Below are 27,915 nucleotides of genomic sequence, written 5' to 3'. Positions count from 1 at the left end.
TGATATGAAAAAAATAGACTCAATAGTTGGTGGCTGAATTCAAGAATGAATAAAATTTGGGCTGGGGATGTGGCTCAAGCGGTAGCGTGCTCGCCTGGCATGCGTGCGGCCCGGGTTCGATCCTCAGCACCACATACCAACAAAGATGTTGTGTCTGCCGAGAACTAAAAAATAAATATTAAAAAAAAAAAAAAAAGAATGAATAAAATTTGAATGAATAAAGATTATTATACCTGTCCCTAGCCAACTGGTTTCATTTGAATCGTGATTTTTTCCTTGTCTCTTTAATGTTAAACATCTTCCCACACAGAATGTAGAGAGTAGTCTGCTTTGAAGGGCTCCTTTTTCCAGGCCAAAGATGTAAAAACAGTGATTACTATCATCTTAGCTTCTTGCATTCTATTAAAATGCCTCTTAAAACCATAATATGTATAAGCAAATTAATTAACTCATTTAATTTTAAAGAATCAATCTTTTTAAATGGTTACTTTCTGTTACTTTCCAAAGTAGATGGCTATTTCCAACTAACGAACAGTTAAGTCAACAAACGAAAGAGAGATGTTGCCATTTTTAATGCACCTTTAATTCAACAAAAAATACTGCAGTCTAATGAATCCAAAGGTGAAATAAAGAAAAATGAAGACATTATAATTGTTTAAATGGCCCATTGTCCTGCTTCAAACACAGGGACTTTTAAACAGGAATATTAAGTCAGACAATAATAAAATATACCAATACATTATACATTCAGAATTAGAAGTAATTTTCATGAAGGTTCACATGCTTTTATTAAGGACATAATTAATAAGGACATAATCAAGAGCAGAAATATTTTTAATTTCTCAGGATCAATACACTTAAATCCTACTTAATAATAGCCAACAATTAAAGGGCATTTCATACTGCTCAAAGCTTTTGCATATATTATTGCAAAAAAAAAATACTTCTGTTTGTTTCCCAGAAAGAAATAGAACTTTCAGGAAGGGCAGGGAGCCTGCAAATTGTTGGATTAACTGCTTGGGACAATGAGTACTACAAGGTGCTTTTCCTAGTAAAAATGTGTTCAAAACCCAAAGCTAACTTACTCAAAATACATCAGGTCAGTGACATTAACATCTTTTAGCAGGTGAGGCTCCAAGGAACTCAGTGGCTAGCTTACTGAAACTAATAATAAATGCTGGTGAGGATGCAGGGGAAAAGGAACACTTATACATTTTTGGTACTACAACCACGATGGAAATCAGTGTGGAGATTCTCAAAAAAACAGGCCTGGAACCACCAAATGACCAAGCTGTACCTCTCCTTGGTGTTTCTCCAAAAGAACTAAAATTACCATACCATAGCAATACATGCATACCCATATTTATAGCAGCACAATTCATAATAACCCTATTATAGAATCAGCCTAGGTGTCTGTCAACAGATGAATTAATAAAGAAAATGGGGTATATATACATAACAGAGTTTTAGCCATAAAGAAGAATGAAATTATGTCATTTGCTGGTAAACAGATGAAACTGAATGATATCATGCTGAATGAAATAAGACAGACTCAGAAAGTTAAGGGTCAGATGAGGGAGTTATAGAGAAATAAGGAAGTAAAAAATCGAACTCATGAAAACAGAAGGAAGAACAGTAGAGTAGGGCAAGGGAATTATGGGGGAGAGAGAAGGGGAAGGAGGAGGAAGGACTAGGAATGAAATCATTCAAACTATGCTATGTGCATGTATAAATGGATCACAGTAATTCCCACTTTGACATATAATTATAATGTACCAATTAAAAAAATAAATCAAAGTATGTGTCAGTCAGCTTTCCATCACTGTGATCAAAGTATCTGACAAGAACAATTCAGAAAAAGAAAAGTTTATTTTAGCTCAAGTTTCAGAGGTTCAGTCCACGGCTGGCCAACTCCATTGCTCTGGGGCTGAGGTGAAACAGAACACTTCAGTTCACTGCATCCCTGAAGCAGAAAGTGAGGGAGAAACTAGAGATAAAATATAATGCCCAAGGGCACCTCCCACCACCACCACCACCGAACGGCTTCTTCTAGCCTCACCTCATCTGCCTATAGTTACCACCCAGCAATCCATTCAGATTCCTAATCCTCCAAATGGATTAATCCATTGATTAGGTTATAGTTTACATAATCTAATCTTCTTTGTTTCCCAACATTTGCAACATTGGATATTGTGTTTCCAATATTTGAGGTTTTCAGGAGACACTATATATTTAAATTATAACGATGGGAGTAGCATAGAGTAGAGGTAAACGTTAAGGGGGAGGAAGGAGGTGAGTGAAGGGGAAGTACTGAGAAATGAAATGAGCAAATTATGCTATTATGCTATATGCATGTATAAGAATCCCACTGTTACGAATAATTATAATTTATCATAAAAACATTAAAAATTATAACTTTAATGCAGCCATGAGGAAACATCAAACAGAGCCAAATTAAGAAACATTCTACAAAATACCAGTTTTATAGCTTTAAAAATATCCAGGTGAAGAAAGACAAAGATTATAGAACAGTTTCAGAATAAAGGAGACTACTCAAGATGTCTGCAGATGATCAAAGCACAGTACCTAGGCACAGCCTGACCCACATTCCCACAAAGTTCACATTCAAGGCCTCAATCCCAGTGACCAAACTTAAGAGACGGGGCCTTTAAAGTGGTACCTAAGGCAAAACAATGTCCTATGTGTGAATCAATCCAACATGTGAAGAGGCAATCAGGACCCAGAAATATTACACACACAGGAAAAACCACATCAGGACAGAGTACAAGGGGGTAGTCATAAGCTGAGAGAGAAAATAACTTTCTGTTGTTTAAGTCACTCAGTCTTGTATCCACTACACAGACCAAATAATCTAACACAGTACCAATGGTGACTTCTTTTTTTTTAATTTAACTTTTAATTAATTAATTATATGGTGCTAAAGATTGAACCCAGGCCCTTACCCCTGCCCGGAATTGCTCTACTATTGAGCCACAACCCCACCCCAAATGTTGACTTTTTGGTGTTTTTAAATGTGCAGTAGGAATTCAATGTATTTGATTTTAGAAAGTACAAGCTGAAGCATTCTGCATTTCTAGACATTGTGTCTGAGACAATCTCAGCTCAGAGAGAGACAGTTACTAAGAGGGAAAGAGAAGGAGAAAGTGCAAAAATGATACACATCATAACTTTGGGGGAATAAGGCTAATGGTATAAGTAGATTCTTTGTACTATTTTTGCAATGTTGCTTTTGATCTGAAATTACTTCAAAATTATAACTGTAGAAAAATGATGCTAAATCCCCTTTCATTTTAACAATATGTAAAATCCATGAAGGATATATTAACTATTGCTGTTTTAAGGCATACACATCTCATTAAAAATATCATTTTCCATAATATTTTTACTTTTTATTCTGGAAAATTACCCAAATTTTGTGATACAGTTATATTGTTCTGACATAACATATTGGTAATAATATATACAATATATATTATATATGTGTATATATATAATGTATGTACATATATATATATAATCACAATTAATAATGAATTTTTACCACTTACTATACATGTTTGTTTTAGAATATTCTCAGAATAATAAAATACTCTAAAGCATAAAATATTAGAATACAATTTTGTTAAATACTGTTCAGAGAGTAAAACAAACAGTGTTTAATTTTCCAATCATAAGGTCTTGTTGTGGTTTTAAAAAAAAAAAAAGACAACAGAGTTACTTTAGTTCTTAGATTCCATTTCAAAATGAGGAATAGTCAATATTCAAAATATACTAAAATTAGATGTTCTGCAACTTTTAAACTAAATAAGAAAAAAATAAGCTGTCCATGTTTTTATTTATGAGATACATATAGATACTGATAATATCTGAAGCAAAACTTTTTACAACTGTACTGATTTATTTTTGATGAGCTGAGTAATAATGACCCAGGATGGTGTAAGGGAAGTGATGGGCATTCTTACCCAATATCACTGATGGGATTAAAATGATTTTCCAGAGTCACCAGAGTTGGATTTAAAAAATTTTAAAAATATTTGCTCCTAGTTATTTCTCAACTATTTCCGTGAATTATATGCATGCTTCTACAGAACTTAGTCCTATTCCCAAAAAGCAATTTTTCTAAGTTATTAAGATGGTAAATCCCATTTCTTCTCATTTACCTTTACAGAAGGGTTATTAAATTTCAGAATTCTAGTAAAAAGAATTATTAGGGTTCATAGAATACTAAATGTTCAACTCATTTAAAACATAACAATATAAAAGAAAGAACATCAAAAGATCTCCTGTGAAGACAGACCCCTGCTCCTCTTCAATGAAGAGGGCAGGACCCAGCATGGATTAAATGGGCCAACACTCAGGACTCCTCTGGAAGGACTCAGGGAAGAGGTGGTTAACTCTTTCTCACAAGCAACACTTCCCTGGTTGGTGTGAAAACAGCAGTTACCAGCTAACATTCTATACACTCTCAAATGCAGTGCAAACAACAAACACGAAGGGTTTCAATAACACTTTTCTTATTCATTTCAGCAGATATCATGAAATGTAAGTCTGATGTTTAAACAAATCTTACCTAAATATTAATTTCATTTTTACTTTTAACAAAACTCATACCTTGAAATAAATGCAAAGTATCAGGAGATTTTTTTAAGGCATTTCCTAAAATATGTACAACTAGGAATCATTTCTCCTAGTCTGTAAAGAAACATAAATGGAAAACACTGCAAGTGGCTTTACTGGACATTAATATCCAGTATATAGTTAAATGATATTTAAAGCAGCACTTACATTAGCACAGTGTAAGGCCAAAGCACAGAAGACAGCGAACATTTTGAAGTTGTTCTCGTCGGTCTTGGAGAAGGCACTGCCGCTGATTTTGTTCACCATCTGCACCACGCCTATCACACTCCCCCGACTCACGATGGGCATGCACAGGATGTTGCGGGTAGTGTAGCCTGTGTACAAGTCCACCTCCCTGCAAAGTGAAGGAGCAAAGCCATGACCACAAGGAAAGAAACAAGTAGAAAAAGATTAAACCACTCACTGCCTCCTAAGTCTCAACTCAGATATGCAATGGAGACGCTGTGAGCCTCTAAATTTAGGGACAAGCTAATATTTGAAAGTGTTTTATTAGAACTTTTTCAGAAATATTCTAACTTTTGTTTTGTTTTGTTTTGTTTTCACAACTGTCTCTACAGGAGGATTCTGCTCTTATTGGGTTTTTAGCATCCAGCATAATTGAGTCAACAGACAAGAGAAAAAACATTATAAATGTGGTAAAGTGATTTGTTCCTTTGAACTTGGGCCTATTTGTGAGATCTAACTTTTTAAACCATAGGCCTGTTTAACCAAAACTACTTACTAGCTGGCCATTAATAAATAAAAGTTTGCTTACTCCTGCTCTAAGGAAATGTTTTTAGAAATAGGATAGAATTCCATAGAAAGAGCCATGTACCCAACACAGGCAGTTGGTAGCTGCAGTCCTTAATGCCCTCATGTTACACACAGTTCTTGAGATTCACATGTCTGTCAGTACTTGTTATTACTGCATAGTTGCCCCTACTGAATGAATAAACCACATTTGTTTATCCATTTATCAGTTAATGGGAAACATTATTTGCTATTAGCCAGTGTCAGTAATTATGGATAATGCTGGCTTGAAGATCTGTATACAAGTTCTTTGGATAACATATGTTTTAGTTTTTCTTGCAGTAGTGCCTGGGAGTGGAGATGACGGATGGATTATACAGTGGGTGTATGTTCAAATTTCCAACAAGTTGAAAGACCGTTTACCTAAGGAGTTGTACCATTACACATTCCCACCAGCAGAGTCTGAGAGTTTCAGTTTATCCACACCCTTTCCAATCCTTGCTACTATCAGTATTTTATAATCTCAACCATTTCACATTGGCATGTAGTAGGATCTAACTGACATATGTACACCCTACTCACTTCCCATGTGTTTAACAGCCATATGAATATTTTATTTTGTAAAGTGTCTCTTAAAATTGTCTCCTTTTTATTAAATTGCAATATCTTAATATTTAGAGGAGTGTTTTCATATTTCAGACACAAATGTTTTGTCAGATATATGTTTTGCCAATATTTTCTTTAATCAGTTAATTTTATTTTCATCTTCTTATAGTCCGACCCACAAATTTTTACATAAATATTTTACATAATATAAATATTTTCAACATTTAAATACTGATTTTCCTGAAAAAATAAGATTTTTATTATTCTTAATTTATTGATAAGGTATATTATAGGAATATAGCTGTGCTTATATGACTCATGAATATTTGACATTAATCAATTAATTCCATGAAAAATCTTGGCATTTCTTGCATCATTTATCTCCTAAAGTAAGACAAATGTTTGTATTAACTAAGCACTACTGTCACTATATCTAAAATATTACTCCCTACCAGTCATAGCCTCCTCAATTTCTAGAAATTTATTAAAACCATATTTTGTAATTTGGTTTCTAGTACTCTAAAAGAAAATCAAAATGAAATAAAACTCTTTTCAGCTATCTTAAAATCCAATTTTAATAATATACAATAAAGTCTATGGTTTGTTAGGTTTCTACTTTATGTCTTGTAAAGTTTCTAAACTTTTTAACAAGCATTATCCATAATCTTTAAAAAAAAGACTACTATAAAGGCATTATTGTACTTTTTTTGGATTTTTTTTTTTTGTAGTGTTAGATGGACAGCATGCCTTTATTTATTTATTTTTATGTGGTGCTGATAATGGAACCTAGTGACTCACACATTGAGAGGCAAGTGCTCTACCACTGAGCTATAGCACCAGTCTTATTAAACTATTTTAAAGATAAGGAATGAGACTCAGAGCTGACTACAAAATCACACAACCATAATTTAAAAATCAGACCTGTCAGTATCAAAAGTATATAATTTTATCAGTATGTATTGTGTAGCACTTTAGCATATTATTCGATAGAGAATATGGTACAAGATGATGATACTATAATGAAAAAAACCAGCAGCGATCCATCAGTTGAAACTCCTGCCTATTTGCTGTTTTTATAACAATATAAACAACTCTAGCTTTGACACTGTTACATATTAGTCACTGAGAATCCATTACTTCATAAATATCTGAATATACCACCTGTTAGTAATAGGACTGGTTCCCAGCAAAAAGGAAAGAACTGATGGAGTTGAGACATGTAGGACTGGAGCTGTCCAGAAGACATTTCAACCAAGAAGAATGTTAAGGGAGAAACTGATTGTTTTTACCTGTTGAAGCGTGGATCCGCATAGGCATCTGGAATGTTCAGGACTTCCCCTGTTCTTGCTACTTGACCAGCGATTCCTTTCTCGATTGAAAATCTGCATATGTAAAAGAGAGAGACACACTAATTGAAATACTACTGATACAGAATAATTCTGAAACACTTCATTACCATCAAGCATTGAGCTGAAAAGTCTTGTTTCATTTTAAATGATCATGTTAATTTTACATTTACATATCCTAAACTATCTTATAAAACATGTAAAAGTAAAGCAGAAAAACATTACACAGTGATCACTTGAGACTTTTAGGATGTATATCACAGTATAACGCAATTTAATTGGTTCACAAATACAAATTTAAAATTAAGCAGTGATCGCCAGCATTGACCAATAACAATAATCCCTTATACATGTAAAGTACCTTATAACTTACAATATGTTTCACACAAATTTTCTTAGTATAGTCTCAATGACATGGGATTTGAGGCCTAGTAGTGTCATAATAAAAACTAGAATACAGGATGATGAACCAGCCCTATTACAGCAGTTGGTATATTTAGAAAACGATGGATTCTCAAGAGAGCATAGCACCATGCTTTCCACCACATGTGGAACCAAATTCAGAGGTCAGGTCTGAACTTTGAGGTGTTCAGGACCTGGATTTTCTGTTGTTTATAACCCAAGTACTATTTAGAAATTTAAATGTTGTTACATTTAAAAACAATCAAAAGTAAATCATTAACTGATTATATTTAATTACACTTTTGTTATCTACATCAGTATTTTTCATTTTTGTTATCAGTATCAATATTTTCATTTATAAATAAGTTATAACATTAATAATTATTTTTCTTATTACTATATTATCACCATACATGCATTCATTTCAAAATTTAGTTAAGATGTCTATAGTTCACAATATCTATGACTTTCAGTAGTTCAAAAATAATTTCTATAATACCACATTATTAGCATTATAGGAAATAATCATTTCTGAAATGAAGCTTCTCCTTAAGGATTATCAAGAAAAGTCAAAAGACACATGACACAAAAGAGAATTAAAACACCAAACAAGTAAACCATGCATAAACTCCAAGTTGTCTGCTTCCTTGTTTTCTTGTGCTTTGAACAACAGGAACACAAGTTAGACTGCAGTGAGGGTCATTTCACCAGGTATGCAAGTGAGTCTGTCTGCTGAGAGCAAGTGGACACCTCTCACTGGAGCTGAGGGAGAAGCCCATGTTTAAGGAGCATGCTCTGACAGTCATGCTGGATCCATCCAGGCATCAAAGTCAGGCAACCACATGCTCCTTTTTCCTGTGCTCATCAACACAGGCTTTAAGTTACTAATTTCAAAATCGGATCAGTTCCAGGAGTGAGAGAGAACACTTGGACCTTAAGAAAGAAATGGCTTTAAATAAGCTACTGTACCGAGGCTGACAAAGAAAACAAGAAACCAAATTTTAAAACCCAAAACACCTACATAGTGTCCATAAGTCAGAACTATGTGTCAGGAATTCTGGAACTATCACCTAGAAACAGAACTGGAGTACCAGTGCAGACAATGGAGACGCCACATGGCAGGCCACACTTCCATGTGACAGACTGTCAAATGAATGGCAGTTCTTAACGAATGAGGAACAGTATCTTACTGGAGAACATGCAGTATTAGAGAAGAGTAGTTGAACAAGACACATAAAGCCAAAATAACCCACAGTTTGAAGGGGACCCCAACCTGTGCCTGCCAAGCCTGGTTCTAAAGTCTGTGACAGTGCTCCTTGCAGGTTTCCAGCTTGATAAGCCTGAGCCAAGGTCTTCCACCAACTAGTAACCCTCATGCTGTTCATTTATGTGACAATAGCTGCCACATAAAGAACAAAGAAGGTTTTAGTCTCAAAATGGAATGAAAGTGTGTTGATTAAACCAATGGATAACTGAATGTGTTGAAGTCATCAGTACACCAGATCAATTTCCTGTAATATTGGGACTGTGAGACAGTCCATATGCTGGGAAGAGGTGGGGGCCGAATTGGTTAAGCTCACCCTTGCTCCTAAACATGGGAGAACCTGCAGACTCCAGGTGGAGTATACTTTACCTACCTGGGAGCACTAGTAAGTTTTTCCAACATGATTTCCAAAAGGACCGCCTCCGGAAGACGGCATTTCCAGGAGTGACGCTAAAGCTTCCTAGGCGTGGTTTCGCTGGCACTGCAATGTCATTCCCAGAAGTACTACCTTCAGGAGGCGGGTCCTGGTGGGAATGATATCACAGTATGACAAGTATTGTCAGCATACCTGTGAATAGGCACAGAAAAGTGGGTAACAGAACACCTGCACATTTGTGATCAGAGCACAGGACGCTCACTCCAGCTGTACCTTATCTCTTTGGTCTTCTTGAAGACAGGCTTTCCTTCCTTTTCCTCTCCAATATCAAAAAGATCTGAATACAATTCCTTGTTCTTATGGTCTACCTGGAAGAGTGCACAACGATCGGCATTCACCAGGTTTTTTGCATATATCTAAAGAAAAAAGGCAAAACAAGGGTAAGCCAATAAGAAGGTTCAGAGACTTTATGGTAACCTTTATTATGAAATTATTAGTTTCAGCTATTCTATACTCTGAGTAGGAAATCAGCATTATAAGTAAACAAAGATATAATTATAAAATATATGTGTGTGAATATAGATAGTGTATAAGTGATTGCTATGTGCTAATACTAGTATATAAGAACAAAAAATAACCGATGGCACCTACACTGTTTGTGCTGGATGTTGAAATGCTAAGACACTGACACTGCTTGGTGAACTGCTACTGGCCTGACTTCCAAGATCCAAGCGCTCTTCCAGAAACTCTTAGACCTCTCCTGATGCTCTGCTCTGAGCCTCCATCAGCACTAAAGCCACACTGCACTGTGACTAATTGGTGTCTGTGAATAGCAGTTATAAAAATATGAAATATGACCTCTAAAGAGACCTACAGTTTGATATTTGTAATAGCTGAATTTATTTCCTACAGTGTCAAATACTTTGTAACAATTAAGTATTGACCATAGGTCAGACATATTTTACATTTTATATGCATTGCTTTACTTAATCCTCACAATAACAATATTAAGTTGGGGAAATATTTTTATCCTTATTACGAAAACTAAAGCACTGATAGGTTACCTAACCTGTACCTCTATGGCTACTAAATGGTGGATATTTAGATACATACTAGCTGTTTCCATTGCCCACACTTTGATAACAAATATGCACTTCCACTGCTAAATGGAAAATGGTGTATTCATTTCATATTTCATTTATTCAATCATTTCCTATAACTGTAGTGTATGCCTTTTACAAAAAGTCTGCCAACCCATGGCTTTACTACTAAAAGTTCTCCATAAACTACTATGACTCCTTACGGAAGGACGAACAGTATAAAAGTAGCAAGAGAGAGAAGAGACTCGAGTTGTTGGCAAATATGGAAGAATCGTGAGATTCTGAATTATTCAGTGATGATAATGAGCCTCTATATCAAAGATTCCATTATAACCAATTAAGTTTATAACTCCAGTGCCCAAGGTCTTATTTATTGCTTAATGCATATTTCAGCACCAAATACACTGATTTCTAAAAATCTGGATGATATGGATAATTTTCTAGAAAAAATAAGTTAAAGAAGGGATTGAATAATACGAATCAAATAGAATCATAAAGATGATTTAAAAATTGCAAAAGAAGCAACCCCATAAAAGAAAGAAGGCCCAGAGTTTCAATCATGAATTCTTTAAAAATCTTCAACAGCCAGGTGCTGCAATCCCAGAAACCTGACAGGCTGAGACAGAAGGATCACAAGTTCAAGGATAGCCTTGGTAACTTAGCAATACTGTTTCAAAATACAAACGAGCTGCCAATGTAGTGCCGCAGTCTGGCTGGGCACAAAATCACGAGCCACTCAAGCAGGAACAAACTTTAGTTTTTGAAACTGCCTCCAATGCCCCATACGCACCCGGGAAGATTAGGCGGCATTCTCCCAGAACCCCAGAGGAAGTTCCACCCCGGAATTCCCTCCTACTGCACTTCCCCAACCAATGGGAACTCTCCAGGAATCCTGTAGCAGGCCGAGGTGGACAGCAGGAGTCCAATATCCATATGAATGCAAATCTTAACATAATCATATCATCTCAATGGCTAGCTGGAGTCACCTTTCAACCAAAAATGCCATGCCTCATATTACTTGGCTGTGGCTCTTAGCAATGTAGTTCAGTGACGGGGTACATGTCTAGCACATGTGAGGCCCTGGGTTCCATCTCCAGTACCGCAAAAGAAAAAACAAAAGTAACAACAACAAGAAAATCCAACAAATTCCCATGAATTTGAACTGCTCTAAATTTAAAAAAAAATGAATAAAATTTTTCAGTTTTTAAAATTTTATTGGTCTTTTTAGTTAGACATGATAGCAGAATCCATTTTGATTATATTATACAAGCATGGAGTATATCTTATTTGAGGTTAGAGTTCCATTCTTATGGATGTACTCGATGGTGGAATTCTCTGTGATGTTTTCATATATGTACATGGAAAAATTATGTCAGACTCATTCTACTGCTCTGTCTATCTCCACTCCCTTCCATCCATTCCCCATTATCTATGTCACTGATACTGACAAGGAACTATAAAAACAAAATCATAGATTTTCAATTTACCTTAGAAACATTAGAAAAATAATAAATAAAAATTAAAATAAACCACATTTTTCAAAATTAACAAATGTTAAAATATTTTAAAATATATTTTATTCAGAACTTTTCGGTATCATAAACTCTACTATAATTCATTACAGCAATAAGACAAGGAGATTATCACCCTGGCTGTCAAAGGTATGTGATGCAATTCAACCATCATTCATGATAAAAACTACACCATATTAATAATCTGTAAGGACAAGATAAATATATGATGTCAATTAGACAAGAAAAGGATATGTGGAGTATACATATCTAAAGAGGTCATGCTCATAATGTTTTTGCATAGGTAAAAAAAATCAAGAAAATCAATCGAAAAACAACTACAGGTAATAAGAAAGACTTTAAGATGAGAAACTCTAAACATATATTTACCTTTTCACTCTCCCCAGAGGCTCAGTTTGAAATGAACCTCAGATACTGAAAAGGAATTCAAAATTACCTAGAAATGTTTTGGTACTACACCAAGTCAAGTACTATACATTCATGCATCAGGCAAATTTAAGATATTTTAGAATGGTACTCAGGACACTACTAACATTTGGACTATGTTGGAAAAGGTGATGTGCTCAAACAAAAATATATAAACACACAAATATGAGAAAGCAAGGAAAGGTGGGTTCCAAGATATGAACAAAGAGATCATCAAAATTATAATGAAACTGTAAAACTTGTTAGTAAACAGTATCTAAGAAATTCCAGATGAAATGATAACAGGATAAAGGACATACCTAAAATGCGATATGTGTGCTTATAAACATTCATACATCCAAAAATATGTAAGGGAGAAGGTAAGAAGGGTGAAAAGGAGGTGAAAGTGTACATTTTTCTATCCTTTTGTGAAGGGGTGACATGATATAGACATTGATGGTTTGTTGATCTGGACAGAAATCTTGACTTTAAATGTCAGCTTATGGCTAACAGGGCTATCAGTGTCACATGGTGAGAGACTGACTGATAATAAGGACGACACAGAAGTAAGTTGAATGGGGAAACAAAGGCAAACATATCCCTGAAAATATAGTTTGAGTTCTCATGCCCAGTAAATGTAGAAGCCTGACTGTCCAAAGGCTTTTCAGTCACACCAGCCAGTAAATTCCTGTTTATTCACTCAAGTAGGTTTAATAAATAAAGTTTTCAGATAAGAGAATATAAAATGTCAATAAATTTAAGAATTTAATTTAGAAGTCCTAATTCTCTGAGTCTTAACTAGCAGCTGGCCACAGAGCATCTAAACGCAAGTGGCGGCCTCTCTTGTTTGCTGCTAGGAGCAGGGAAAAGAAGGTACTCTTGGCATCCAATTCTCAAGGACAATTCTGCTAAGGATAAACTTCTTTACCAAAAATGTCAGTATTGCCCACTGAGAAACAGTGAACTAGATGAAATGATCACCCAGGAATTAAAATATAATCTAAATTTGCTCATCAAGAAATCTTATATATTATCAAAAGGCCTCTCAAAACATTTTAAACTCATTTCCGTCTCGTCTCTCCTAACCCAAGGTTATCTTTTTGAAACATAAATCTAGCAGCTTAAACACGTCTCTGGCTTAAAAACCTTGAAGGCAATACCTGCTCCAGGCCTGATAACTTGGCCTTCCAGGAGGAATCTTTCTGCACAGGAATGGACTGCTCCCTGCTGTCCACTCCTGTTTCTGCCTGCCTTGCTTTGTCACATCCGTACATCCCTGGACTTGGGCCACAGCATCAACAAAGCCGCCACAAGCTCCCCAAAAAGATCAGCTCTGCTTATCCCCAGCTTTCCAAGCGCTAGGTTTTGCCCCATCCCAGCTCAGAACCAAGGCAATTTTACCTTCGCATGACCTTCTGATTCATGTCCATCTCCCCTCCTAGATTATAAGGATCACAGCTAGAGGAGGGTAGAGACTTTTGAGGTTTTGCTCACCATTTTATAACCCCATTTACTACCTATCAGAGGAATGTAACAAAAACTCACGAAATACAGAAATGGGTGAGTGAATTCTAAAGATTCCAATGCCATAGAAAACACAGCAAGGAAAACTGAAGACCTATACCCTAAGAAGCCCTAATAGTTTTACAGCCAATTTACATCAAACCATAAGAAATAAAGGATTCACGTGTTATTTGAAGCACTTTAGTCCACAGAAAAGAATGGAATGCTTCTCATTTTATAAGTACAGAATAACTCAGTACCGATGCAACATTGTGACTAAAAAAAAGGAAACTATAGAGCAATTTAGTTATGATCACAGATGAAAAATTTGAAAGCAAATATTAACAACCCGTCTAGGAGTTAAGAATCTATTACTACTAAATAGGCTTTAACCCACGAATGTAAGACTGGTTCAATGCCTGGTAATAATATAATTTCCTACTGAATACTTTAAATGGATGAATTATATGGTATGTCAATTACCTCTAAATAAAGCTATTTTTTAAATGTAATAATAAAGGGTTAATTTATTAAGTGATTAATAAGTGCTTCTATGCCCCTAGTACAAGCTCTATGTCAGTCCACATTATATCTTTACATTTTTATCTACTTCTTAATAATTCCCTGCTTTACAAATTCATTAAAATTTGTCAGAATCAGACAAAGCTATTTTTTTTACTATCCATCAATTATTCTTTTTTATTTTGTCCAGGAAAAACCATCAAGATAACTGACACTATAAAGAATACACTGAAATTCATAATCCCGAATATTCCTGTCTAACTGCCTTTAGCAAATATTGTCTCTTCAGACATAGCACAGTCTAAAAAAAGCAGACTACTATGCACCAGTAAACCTCTAGATGGAGAAACTCCTACTGCAGAAGATTACTGTACTCTGAAATAAATCAGAAAATTCAGAAGAAAAATGAGCTTCCACCAAAGCACAGAGCAGGGCTCAAGTGGTGTCATCCCCAGGCACCACACATTGAGTGTGAGGACTGGAACCATTTAGATAGGGAGGGCCTCAGCGTTAGAGCAGGAGCACTGGGAAAGATGGCGAGGGCTCTGCTCCACAGAGCTTTCAGCTCACGGTGCCTGCTGACCTCTTAGGAGAGAAATAATTGAGATTAAACTGAGTAGAATAAAATTTAAGAGAATCCACTGGGACTCTCCAATATAACCTACATGGAAGAGATGTTTGGGAGAATATAAAGAGGAACCAAACTCTTTTCAAAGTACAGTTCTCCATTAAATAAAAAAAAAGCTGAGATATTTTGTAAAATGTTATCCAAATTTCCTCCCCCAGATTTCAAGAGAAGTGACAAACAGATGTACACAGATTTTGAAGCATATTTCATAGAGCATGTATGTCTAATACACATAAAACACTATTAAGATGTGGATCTAACGATTAAATAGAATCATTTTCAAGACAAAAGGCTACCTACCATGATGTGTTCAAGTAGAGAATCTATTGCGACTATATTATCAAAATATGTTCTGAAAAAAAGCAACATAATCTAATAAGTAATTTCCTTTAGATCACAGTACACAGTAAATTTGGAATGCATTTTCTGGATTTGTCTATAAAGGTAAAGACATATATCATTTGATTTTTTTTGTAGAAAAACATTATTACTTGAAGATACAAATCAAACTTACTGCATTCATAGAAAGACTAATTCCAGCTATTATATTTGTAATTACATTAGTGCTAAGTACCAAAATGAAGAGAAAGCTGAAGAATTTCAATAACACTAACCAGGACTAAAATTGGACCAACCATATTTAATATTCTCGTGAATTAATTTTTATTTAATGACCTGAAATAAAAATAACTGTCCTAAATCTCATCAATATGGTTAAAATGTAAATTATCACTGAAAGGCTGCACTTAAAAGTTGCTTTCATTGTATTGAGAAAGCAAGAGAATTCATTTGAGAAGAAATATCAGAATACAAATAATGATTAAGATCTAATGACTATATAAATAAAACACATCCCCATTATTACAAATGGCAAGTAAATGTTTTAGAGGTATATGGCATATTTATTAAAATGTAAACCTCAAAAAGATGAGTCAACTGGCACAGGTTATAGGAGAATATAGACAAGCACACACTGCTTTCAGTTCAGGTGTCTATAAATTTAGCAATATTCTCACAGTTAATGACTTTGATTTAAAGGAAAAATTATTCAGCTTCAAATTACTGAGACTTAGAACATACTTGACTACACTGTACTCCGAAAGAATACGCTACCTAAAGAAGATGGGGACTCAAATGAATTTCCTATTGGGGAAAAACAGGAGGGAATAAAGTGTCACATCAGACATCTGGTTGATTTTGGAACAACTGCAAAATATGCAAATACATTAGCCAAGGAAGGTGCAAAAGTTTCCTTTCTATGTGCTTTGAAGTAATAAAATCATGTGTCCTGGAGATATAATGTTGAATTCTGTTTTCAAGCAGGTAAATCAGCTTAGATGACCAAAAATAAAGCTTCTTCAAGTCCACATTTCCCTCAGTTTAGTTTTCAAAATATAGGTATAATGTGAACTCGCACATTCTATTTGTGAAGACTGCAGTATTTTTTGGTGGGTAAGACTGCTATGTGTCACTACAGAGATGTGCAGAGATAATACACCTTGAAACTGCTACTGAGGCCAAGACAAACAGGCAACCTTTCCTTTAGTACATGCCTGGGAGGACATAACCCCAAGTTACCATGTCTGGGACATGTTTTAAGTTTCAGTGATTTATGAGAAGTCAGATATATAGAAGATCTCCCATGTATCAAGCAAAACCAATAGGAAAATGAGTTCAATAAATACTTATCTATAATTGCTTTCATTACTAGTTCGAGGGAGTTTAATATATGTCTAAATTCAGGGAAATTGAACATTTTCTCAAAAAAGTATCAGAGACACTATACACAGAAAAGTTAGCAATAGTAACATTAATAATCTTGTTTAAACTGACATTGTTAGAAAACTCTAAAAAGGATTACTTTTTAGGGAAAAATATTTAACTATATTTTCTCTCCTTCTGTCTGTATTCTCTTACAAAAAATACTCAGTAGCTTTAATATGTTCTAAGAATCTATTTAGAAAATAAATATCAAATTGAATATTAAGATCGTCATATATACATCTGCAATCCTTTGCATACAAAATAAACATGTGTGAGGATATGATTCTGTAATCCAAAATATGATGAATGATTTTTTTCCCAGTTACTCTTATAATAAAGCCTGATCTTTAGTTAGTGGAGGGAGCAGATAGTGATCTACCACTACCAGGACCTGCACTCAAACCAACTGATCACAAAGGGGTATTATACGCCTGGAAATGAGCACTTACTTTGATACATCGAGGAGAAAGTCATTCAATTCAGTCTGTTTTGCAAGACCTCTGCACACCTGCCGTATTAAAAAAAAAATAGAGTTTATTAGTTACTAATGATTTCTGTTTACGGAGAATAAAATGTCTAGAATACCATTAATAACAAAATCACTTGGTTTACAATATAATAATAACACTAATAATAATTACTATTTATTGAGTACTTAAATGTGCTAAACATTGTTTTAAGTATCTTATTTTTATTATCTCTGTTAATCACCATGCAATTCTAGAGGTTTGGGATTTGCACTTTGTGAGGCATAAAGACGTGTACAACTTTAGGATCCAGAAATAACATGTGGTAGAGTTAGCATTCAACTCCAGGTAGCCTACCCAAGTTGCTCTTTAAAACTACCTTATAATTAAAAAAAAAAAAAAAACCTGTAGCTGGACACATATTCTACCTATATTTGATTATCCGAGAAGTCCTGGCTACTCATATTATTATCCTGCAACTCTTCTATTTCTATTAAACAGTTTCTCATCAACCTGAGTTTGCTGAAATGAAATTAGAAAACCCAAACAACCAATAAATGAATGAATAAATGAATGAATGGATGTTAGAGAAAGCAAAGACATAAAGTACTATATTGCTGCTATGTTCCTGAACCTTAAAGTCTAGCAATGAGGAAATTTGTGATTTTGTGATTTTAGTTAATTTGTGATTTTAAAAGTTAGAATTAATGCTTCACTTTTTGAGTTCTTTATATACCCTAGTACCCTAGAGATTAATGCTCTATCTGATGTGTGAAGGGTAAAGATTTTCTCCTAAAATGTAGGCTCTGTATTCACCTCACAGATTGTTTCTTTTGCTGAGAAGAAACTTTTTAGTTTGAGTCCATCTCATTTATTGATTCTTGATTTTAATTCTTGCACCACAGGAGTCTTATTAAGGAAGTTGGGGCCTAATCCCACATGATGGAGATTAGGATCTACTTTTTCTTCTATTAGACACAGTGTCTCTGGTCAGAATGGTAGTTATTATGCATATAAACAACAATAAGAGTTGGCGAGGATGTGGGGAAAAAGGTACATTCATACACTGCTGGTGGGACTGCAAAATGGTGCAAGTAATATGGAAAGCTGTATGGAGATTTCTTGGAAAATTAGGAATAGAACCACCATTTGACCCAGCTATCCCTCTTCCTTGGTCTATTCCCAAAGGACTTTAAAACAGAATACTACAGGGACATATCCACATCAATGTTTATAGCAGCACAATTCACAATATTTGAACTGTGGAACCAACCTGGCTGCCCTTCAATAGATGAATGGATTAAAAAATGTGCTCTATGTATAATAAGAATGGTAATGCATTCCACTGTCATATATAAATTTAAAAAAAAATTAATACTTCACATACTATTTACTTTATAAAATAACTTAGAAAATAAAATCATAAAAATATCAAAGCAACTCTCAGTAGATTATCCCTAGGTTTTCAATGAGAAATAAATACCATAGCAGGACACACACCATTTATTGCATTTATCATTTTTACGTATAAATATGCACATACATACATATATAAATATATACATACATGCAATCACAAGATGCTTAAGGCAGAGAGTAAGTGAATAGAAGATTAAATAAACATTTTAAGAAGTAATAAAATATTATAAAATCCCAAACTAAGCATGAAGTTACTTATTAACCTCTACTCCAGTCTCCAATCCTTCATTAAAAATAAATGGTCTCTCCTAGGAAGGCCCTGTAAAAACATCTCAAAGACTCACCTGCACCTGATGTATTGCTACTGAAGCCCAGGCAAGATTTGCTGTTGCAACCTAAAAACACAAATAAATAAATAAAACAAAATTTAAAAGCTCATATACATATATGCTTATATATTTATATAAAACAAGTTTTTAATTAGTCGTATGTAGGCATCTCAAAATGAAGAATTTTCTGAAGTTACTGAGCATTTGTATAGTTTGCCAAACACAAAATGCCAAATATTAACAAAGTTGATCTTATATTTCCTCTTCTATTTAAATGACTTTAATACTCTCTTGTCCATCCATGTTCCATATGTTAATCTTATATTTCCTCTTATATTTAAATGACTTTAATACTCTCTTGTCCGTCGATGTTTGATAAAATGGAACGTAACTGATTTTAAGAGAGCTATAGTCAAATAATTCCAAAATAAAGTGATTATTTTTCACTTTGACAAAATTACTATTGAAAAGATCTCTAAAGACCACTTTAAAATGGTGTGGCATTTCTTAGAAGCCAAAATCTGCGTATATACGTATTCTTCTTTCACCATTTATTCATTTAACAAATATTTCATGGGTGCCAGGGACTCTTCTAGGAGACTTATCAGTAAATAACAAGAACAACAAAATGGTTTTTAGTATCCTGGGGGAGAGAGCAAGAAAAGAGAGGAAGGGTCCTGGGGCGTGTATCAGTGACAGGTGCCACAGCGACAATGAAGCAGGGTGGAGCAAAGTGCCACTGGATGGAGCTATTTAAATGCACAGCAAGGGTTCAGGGCAGCCCTCCCTGAGGTGCTGAATTCTGAGGAGGCTCCTGAGGGAGGTGCTACAAGGGGGTTGGGGCCAGCACATGCCAAGCAGGGTCTCTGAGCAGCAGCCACAATGCCCAAAGGTCCAGTGTGTGAAGGAGTCAGGGATAGCAGGAGTAGCAGGAGATGGCTCACTCAGGCCAGGGATGGGGGGGTCAAGCTAGTGGGGACTTGATTCTTCCTGGACATGGGAGGCACACCATTTTCATAGAGGGGTTAGTATTAATGAGCTGATTCCAATTCAACAAAATGGAGAATAGAACTCATTGTTTTTCCTGACATATGTGACATTAGAAACTTTTCTCAGGACACAATCAAGGAAGAGGACATTTTTAAGAAGACAAACACAACAAAAGTGTAAAAAACTCCTCAAAATCATCCTACTACTTTGTTTCACATTACGACATACTTTTTATTATTAAAATGTTTTCTTATGGAAAAACTACATTTCTAATCTACTCAGTCTCTACTATAAATAACTGCAGGACAAAAAGCCCAGATCTTTAAAACTACTAGTATTAGTATCAGTATCAACACAGTGTTAAGCAAATTGTGATTTCACATTTCCTTGGTGCCATCAGGAGTTAGTGGCCTGAAGTCCTAAGTGGCAGCTCCTCAGGCTCACCTCCTGATGACTGAGGCAGAAGGCTTCCTTGCCCCAGTGCCGATAGAGCTCAAGAATACCAATCAAATCGCCAATCGCAGTGACAATTGGCAAGCAGAGAACAGACTGGATGCGAGTCCCTGATTCCAGTCCAGTACCTCTTGGGAATCGTTCATCCTGAGAAGAGGAAAAAGACATAAATTCAGTGAAAGAAAAAGAATCATTATGTTATGGCTCTTATTTCCCTTGAAATAAGATATTTATTTCATGGAATGATATTTATAACTGATAATAAGCAGTCCTTTGCTAAGTGAAACCAAATCATGATAGTTACAATAAACCTGATTTTAAAAAAGATTATTTTTTGCAACCTATACCCCAATACTACTCCAATGTGTCTTTATCCTTGCATAGTATAAATTTAATAAATAAATGACGTGTTAATTTTGAGCAATAATAATAATGCAAGTAATGGCGAAGGCTGACATTTTTTCTTCTCATTCTATGCCAGAACTGTTCAAAGGCTTCACAGATAAAACATGAGAGTAAAAATTAATACCGATGTAAACACTGCATGAAGACAATTAAATGTAAACATTTCTTTTCTTCTATGTTTAAGGTTATTAAAGTGCATGTTAATAAGTTATTCTCATTGAATCCCAAAGGCCCACATTAAGCATTTCAACATCTAACAATTATCAATTACATATCATAACAATAGAAACGTGCTCTCTGACTTTAATAATTTTCTACCTTAGCAAAATCACTCAAAGGAATTATAGGAAAATGGAATGAATTAATGCCCCCAAACACCAATTCTATGGGTTCAGTTTCTACTGTCTGTAGGAAGCTATTAGGCATGAATTAGAACTTTTTAGGAATCAAGAATAGTATGAATCTCTACTTGCAATTTACAGATCTTTTAAAATTTTGCATGTATAAAAGAACATTTTCAAATGAGAATCTATATAGAATCAACTTTTTAATCTCTCTCCTTCCTCAGTCTCTCATATTCTCTCTCTCTCTCTCTCTCTCTCTCTCTCTCTCTCTCTCTTTTCTCTCTTCTCTCTTCCTATAAAGTAACCAGTTACCTGATTTTTTTTTCAAGGTCCTATAGTGGCAAAATCAACATTAAAACCCAAGTCTATATTCCAGTTTAAAGTCTGTACCTCCTTGTAGTAACATTTCATGAAAATGCCTGTGTGCACTTGGAAGGCTGCATTAAGGGTTCCAATTTGTCATGTCTCTTGGCAGTCATGTTCTCTTTTACTGCCCTTGAACACCAGGTCTGGGCCTGCTCTTGTGATCTGCACTGGCTACTGGGAGGGCAGCCAGTCTGAGTTAGGCACATTTCCACTTCTTCCCTGGCACTCCTGCTACCATCCTAAGAACATACCAGGTTAGTCTTACCAGAGGAGAGGGAGAGATAGTGGAGAGGTGAGGCCATTGCAGTCAGCCAGCAAGTAACTTCTGGCCAACAGCGAGATCAGCTGAAGGGGACAGTGGAAGCTCACAAGAAATACCAAGTGGCTACTATATGGTGCCACTAAAATTTGGGGTGATTGGTCATGAGGCAAGAGCTAACCCATTTATGTATACCCTGGCAAGATTTGAAGCATGAAAGACTGATCATTTCATTTATATTAAATATAATACATGGATATTAACATATACATGAGGTTTAATCATATTGCATGTACGGAAGCATGCAGTCTTCAAATCCAACTACTAGTGAGTATACGACAGCTAATTTCCTGGTGAGGCACAGTGGTGCAGGCCTGTGGTCCTAGCAACTTGGAAAGCTGTGGCAGTAGGAGTGCAAGTTTGAGGCCAGCCAGGGCAACTTAGCAAGACTCGGTCTCAAAATGAAAAATAAAAAGAGTTGCACGTAGTTCAGTGGAAGAGCATCCCTGGGTTCAATCCCCAGTACCTACCACCCCCAACACCAAAAGATTTGATTTTCTGCATATAAAAGTTAATTTATATATGAATTCATTTAATGAATCTTTAATTTTTTAATGAAATGGCTCAAATTATATGTCAAAATGATATATCATCTTAATTGAATCTTTCAGACTAAAAATGTCACACAGAGTTAAAAGCCCTTTACCCCAAGGATGTCCTCTACAAGCAGTGTTTTCCTGGACTTGGCCACATAAGCAGAGATGGTGGTGCCCTGGGTAATGGGCCCGGCAGGGATGAGTCGGGGTTTTCCTTCCTTTATCCCAGGTGGTGTGAACACACACAGACTCTAGGAAGAAGAGAAGAACATGTTTTATAGGCTCTCCTGTACCTTCACACAATATGGAAAGCACTCTTGGGAAGTCTGTGAACCCGTTAAACAGACATGAAAGGAGGAGAGGTGCATTGCTTTGAACCAGCTGGAGCAAGTAGGGTGAACTGTTGCTCCCGGGACTATTTCACACAATGTACAGGTGGAGATAGGACTTAAAGGATGTGCAGGCACAAAAACCTCATAAAATAGCCTCTATTTTGGTACCTGAAATGTGGAAAATGAGAAAAAGGGCTCAAGGTTCTACCCTACCACGAAACCAATACTGGATCCCACTCCTTTGGGACTGGACAGGTATACCTGAAGATAGATCAGCAGCAAGGGGTTTGGTTACATTTTTCATTATCAATATCATTTCCTTATTTATCATTATCATTTCTTTCCAAGATTTTTTTAAGGCTCAATTATTCACATTGCTTAAACTGACTATCCTAAAAAATTATAGATTCAGAATATTCTCAATGAAAAATCTGCCCTTCTCTGAAAAACCAATCTTGGCAGTCTTTCCAAATGACTGAGTGGAAAGCAGTTTTTAAAAAATAAATCCATTTTAAAATACTGAAGATCATTTATTTTGATAAAATCCAATCACATTTTTAGATTGTCAATTGACAATCAAAATAACTCATCTAGGGTTGGCAGGCAGTGTTGTAGTGTGGTGGGTTGGCATCAGGGTTACTACTCACTCCAAAGATGCTAAGGTTCAGGTAAACTGCCCCTAAACTTTATTTACCCTCCTCTTGATTGGGCTGTTGTAACTTAATGGTTAAAGACTGGCAGCAGAAGGTACCAAAGGATCCCCTTAACCTAAACACACTCCTACAACTACTTACTGTGACTGAGGTAGTTCTAAGGGTGAGACACTGAGATAAATGCTTTTTAAAAATATTTTTTAGTTGTCAATGGACCTTTATTATTTTTATTTATTTATATGTGGTGCTGAGAATCAAACCCAGTGTCCCACATATTCTAGGCAACTGCTCTACCACTGAGCCACAACTCCATCCCTAAACACTCTTAATAATTTATCAGAGAAGTAGTTTTTAAACTCTGTAATATTAAAAACTCTTTTGGGGGGTATCTTTCAATCACAGGAATGAATGAACCCTATAGACCTGAGCTCTTTGGCTAAGTCAGTAGGGAACAGGAAAGCAAAATTTAGTATTAACCCTGGCAGCTTTAAATGTAGTACCATTAAAAAGGACCAGTGCATAAATTCAAAATACTTATATTCACAAGAATTAGGACTGTGCTTAAAGAGTACTTGCTATTAAATACAATGCATGTGAAAAAATATATTTAAATGGGTCTTCTAAATAGGATTAAACTTTAGGTATTTAAGAACAAGGTATACTCTTAGATATCAAAAATCTAAAGAGATGATACAGTTTTACCTTATTCATTTTTTAAAAGACTAGTAATCAGTGCCACTGTTTTTAAAGTTAATATAATTCCATTATATACCAATATATGTGTGGCAAAGAAGAAGTGAGACTATGATTAGATTTCTGTTTATCATTGGCCAAATACAAGCCAGGTATATTCTTACAAGTGAGAGGAGGATAGAAAAAGGATTCAGGAGCAGGAAGAAGAAATGGTTGCAAGAAAAAACTACAAGGCTGTATGTGGTGTGGTGGCATTTGGGTTACTACTCACTCCAAAGATGCTAAGGTTAACCTAAAAAAAAACCCAAAAAACCACAGTATTGCCAATATTTTCTCAAACTGCGAGAAAGTTAGTTATGAGAAGGATGCTGAGCAACTGTTCCTTTTCTCCACCAAATACAAAATTGCAGGAAATGCACTTAAATTGAACCGAGGGGTTCAGATAACTCGTAATGAAGAATGTCCTATGAATACTAATGGAAAACACGATCTGCAGAAAGCTTCCAACAGTAGCTGTGGTTTTGATTTTTGGTTCTTTCAGTCATAGTGTTGGCTCTGTTTGTTGAAGACATGTAACACACATCTCTTTTGTATGACTCAGCCTTCAGTCTTTAAGTTCAAATTTAGCTGTATATTCAAGTTATACTCAGCTACATAATTCAAAAATGGTAGAATATATTATATGTTCCTAAAATTATTAAATAAGCATTTATTTAATATTATAATACACTTTCTGCCTCTACGTAGGGTTTCTATAGGAAGCACAAGAAATAGATAAGCAAAAACTGTACTGCAGGGTATGTGGGAAGCCATTTCATAGATTTTTAGGCTTGCTGGAAATGAAAGGTTGAAAAATCTTTCAGTTCTGTCCTATACCTGCATCTTCTCCATGCAGATAACAAATTATCAAAAAGTAAACAATTCTACTTGTATTGCTAATAAGTTCATGATTTCTGTTCTGTTCGTATATTTATAAAACGGAAATGTTTCCAACGAAGATCTGAGAGGCACTGTTAACAGAATATTGAAAACACTGCAATTTAAATGCCAAAATCTCTGGCAGAAGGGAAAATGAGGGGCAGCCTAGGAACACACACCTGGCTCTGGTGCATTTCCATACCTACACACTCTCTCTTTGTATTAGTGGCTCCCTATTCTTTTTTTTTTTTTCTTTCTTTCTTTCTTTCTTTAGTTCACTTCACCTGTTCAACATCTCCTGTCAGTTCTGATTGAGGATTATTCACTGGTTAGAATTTCATGTTTTGGCACAATACAACCTTTATGGTTTTTGTAGTTGAAAGATATTATAGGTAGTTACTATAGCAAATAAAAAATACCAATAATGAACCTCTAAATCAGGGCTGACTATTACACATATTCAGGGTTGGGAAAAAGCTGATTAAATCTATCCTTATTTATTTCACAGAAATTGTCCAATGGAAAGCCACATATTGAACAGTTGCCTTTTCCCACTGATAAACTGGCACATTTGACATACACTGAATCTTCTCAAACACGTGGGTTTGTTTTGAAGTCTCAATTCTCTATCACTAGAGAATTTCATTTGTGTAACACACTGTTTAAATTACTATAACTTAAAAGTAAGTTTTGTGATTTGGCAAGGCAAATCTCACCTTAGTTCTTAATATTTCAAAATAATCATAATTTACTTTATAAGATATATTTTGCATTTTTCATTGGTGAAGGGTCTGCATTAATGCATTAATAATGACTGTAAATAAAATTCTTTAAAAAATTTCACAAAGGAGATGGGGAGTTCACTTTTCAAAATCAGTCAAAATAATTTTTGAATAAGGATTTGAATGGGATATTCAGATCAAAAAGATAACAAAAAAATGTTATATATTCATTATTTTCATAGGAGGATAAATGAAAACATCACCAAACAACATTTTGTAACATGGTAAAACTCTCATGTACATATATGTTCATAATGTCCAATTTACCTATAAGATCCATTTTTAAATGAAATGGGAAAATCTGATGTTTCACCTGATAAACATATGCTGGCATCTTTTTTTCCATACACAATTCAAAGATCACTTCACAAAATTTCATTTTACTTCCACTCCTCACCAGTTAAATTTTAGAAATATTATTTTAAGAAGAATATATATATATATATATATATATATATATATATATATATATATATATATATATATATCTTACTGTTATTTTCCCTAATAGACACTAGATGGCACTGGATAGTAAACAAATGTAGATTCTGTGCCCATGACTGACTGTGAGCAACTCCTCCCCCACTCTTATCTGGTCTTGAAATATGGACAGCTAATTTTGCACAGTTCTTAAAAATAGACCTGCTAGAGTTTATTATGTAGTTGAAAAAAATCACACAATTACTATAAGCCACCAGATCTAAGTACAAAGAATGCAATATTTTCAGGCAACTTTTTAAAATTGTTACAGATAAATTTGGATTCCTTTGCTCTCCTTTTTTTGTTGTTTTTTGGTTTTTGTTTTTCTAATTTGTATCCCCAAAACTAATTGAAATGTATTCTTCCCAGTCTGGGAGTAATAATAATAAAGTAATATAAAAGTGAAAAAGTCTATGCACTTAGAAGAGGTATGTATTGGAGTAGAAAGAGCACATCTGGTCTTTGTGAAAAGCACAGAAACTTTGGAAGAGAGCCTCTGGAATCACACTCCAGACTTCAGGTTTTGACTAGGAGCTGTATGAATCTGGACAGTCACTTAACCGTACTAGATACCTTGGTTAACTCATTAGTAAAACGAAAAAATTTGATTATTTTCAAGTGTCTCTTTCAGCTTAATAGTCTATGAATCTAGGGGTTTTACAGGCATCTAATTGTTCACGTTCACAAATTTTTAAAGAATAACAACTGTTAAACTAAGCTAAATAATAAACCCTATAAATTAGGTAGAGGTTACTTAAAAATAATCAATATATGAAAAACTTTCAGTGGCCTTTTAAATTGAAATTTTTAAGAGTTCACACAATTTATGGCTTTTGTAAGCAACTCATGGATAACACAAGAGAAAGTATACTGATGATATAAAGCATGCTATATATCATATATGGAATATATGATATTGGACTGTGTGACTAGTATAAATAAATGAAAATATTAAAACTGAAGCAAAAATTTAATTATAGAAAATTATTTTTGTTCAAAACATATCTCAAGGATACCTCGTTTATGTCAAACACTGTTATGTGTCCAGATACAAAATAATATTGTTTCTTTGAATAGCTCCAGATTTCTCAAATACTTTCTTTTGCCCTCTTCTTATCTACTATGTGAAAGGTCTTCAAATACACACTCAGTCTGTTTTTACATGATACAACCCCTTCAAATTCAAGACCCCAGTGCACCCACCATGAACTGCTCACTGTTAGCATGTAGGACCATGTACTGGGAAACTGCTGATTTCTTTCTCTCCCGTACTGGTTATACATTTTGGGGCAGAGCAGTGAGTTTTTATTTATATTTATATGCTCAGCAGTTTAGCACAGGTTTTTTTTGTACTTAGCAGTTGTTTAAAATGATTTGTTGAACAAACAGCATCCTTGATATAACACTGAAGCAATAGAGAATATTAAGGTTTGTCAAGTTTAAGAATCTGCCAAGCTCACAGTTTTAAAATGGTGAATACATTCCCAAATTCAGAACCAAAAGTGATTGCTTCATGGGAAGCAATCCTTCTCTGTACAGGTTTCGAAACAGTGTGGTGTGCACAAGCACTCCAGAGGGCTACTCGGCAACACG

At 34.9% G+C, this 27,915-nt stretch overlaps 1 protein-coding gene across 1 annotated transcript in view; it reads right to left on the bottom strand.

Moving 5' to 3' along the window:
- The window catches only part of Pde10a (phosphodiesterase 10A), a 261,069-nt gene that overhangs the window by 54,583 nt on the left and 178,571 nt on the right, over positions 1-27,915 (bottom strand). The window contains exons 6-13 of the mRNA XM_026393143.2: positions 22,575-22,715; positions 20,486-20,641; positions 19,067-19,117; positions 17,286-17,344; positions 15,373-15,424; positions 9,656-9,798; positions 7,284-7,376; positions 4,807-4,993 (exon numbers count right to left, since the gene is read on the bottom strand). Coding sequence (XP_026248928.2) covers positions 4,807-4,993; positions 7,284-7,376; positions 9,656-9,798; positions 15,373-15,424; positions 17,286-17,344; positions 19,067-19,117; positions 20,486-20,641; positions 22,575-22,715 — 882 coding nt within the window. The remainder of the gene's footprint in view (positions 1-4,806; positions 4,994-7,283; positions 7,377-9,655; positions 9,799-15,372; positions 15,425-17,285; positions 17,345-19,066; positions 19,118-20,485; positions 20,642-22,574; positions 22,716-27,915) is intronic.

This window comes from Urocitellus parryii, chromosome 8 (assembly GCF_045843805.1).
Source record: "Urocitellus parryii isolate mUroPar1 chromosome 8, mUroPar1.hap1, whole genome shotgun sequence".
Classification (NCBI taxonomy): domain Eukaryota; kingdom Metazoa; phylum Chordata; class Mammalia; order Rodentia; family Sciuridae; genus Urocitellus; species Urocitellus parryii.
Note: the sequence above shows the minus strand (reverse complement) of the source record. Positions and strands in the feature narration are given on the sequence as shown.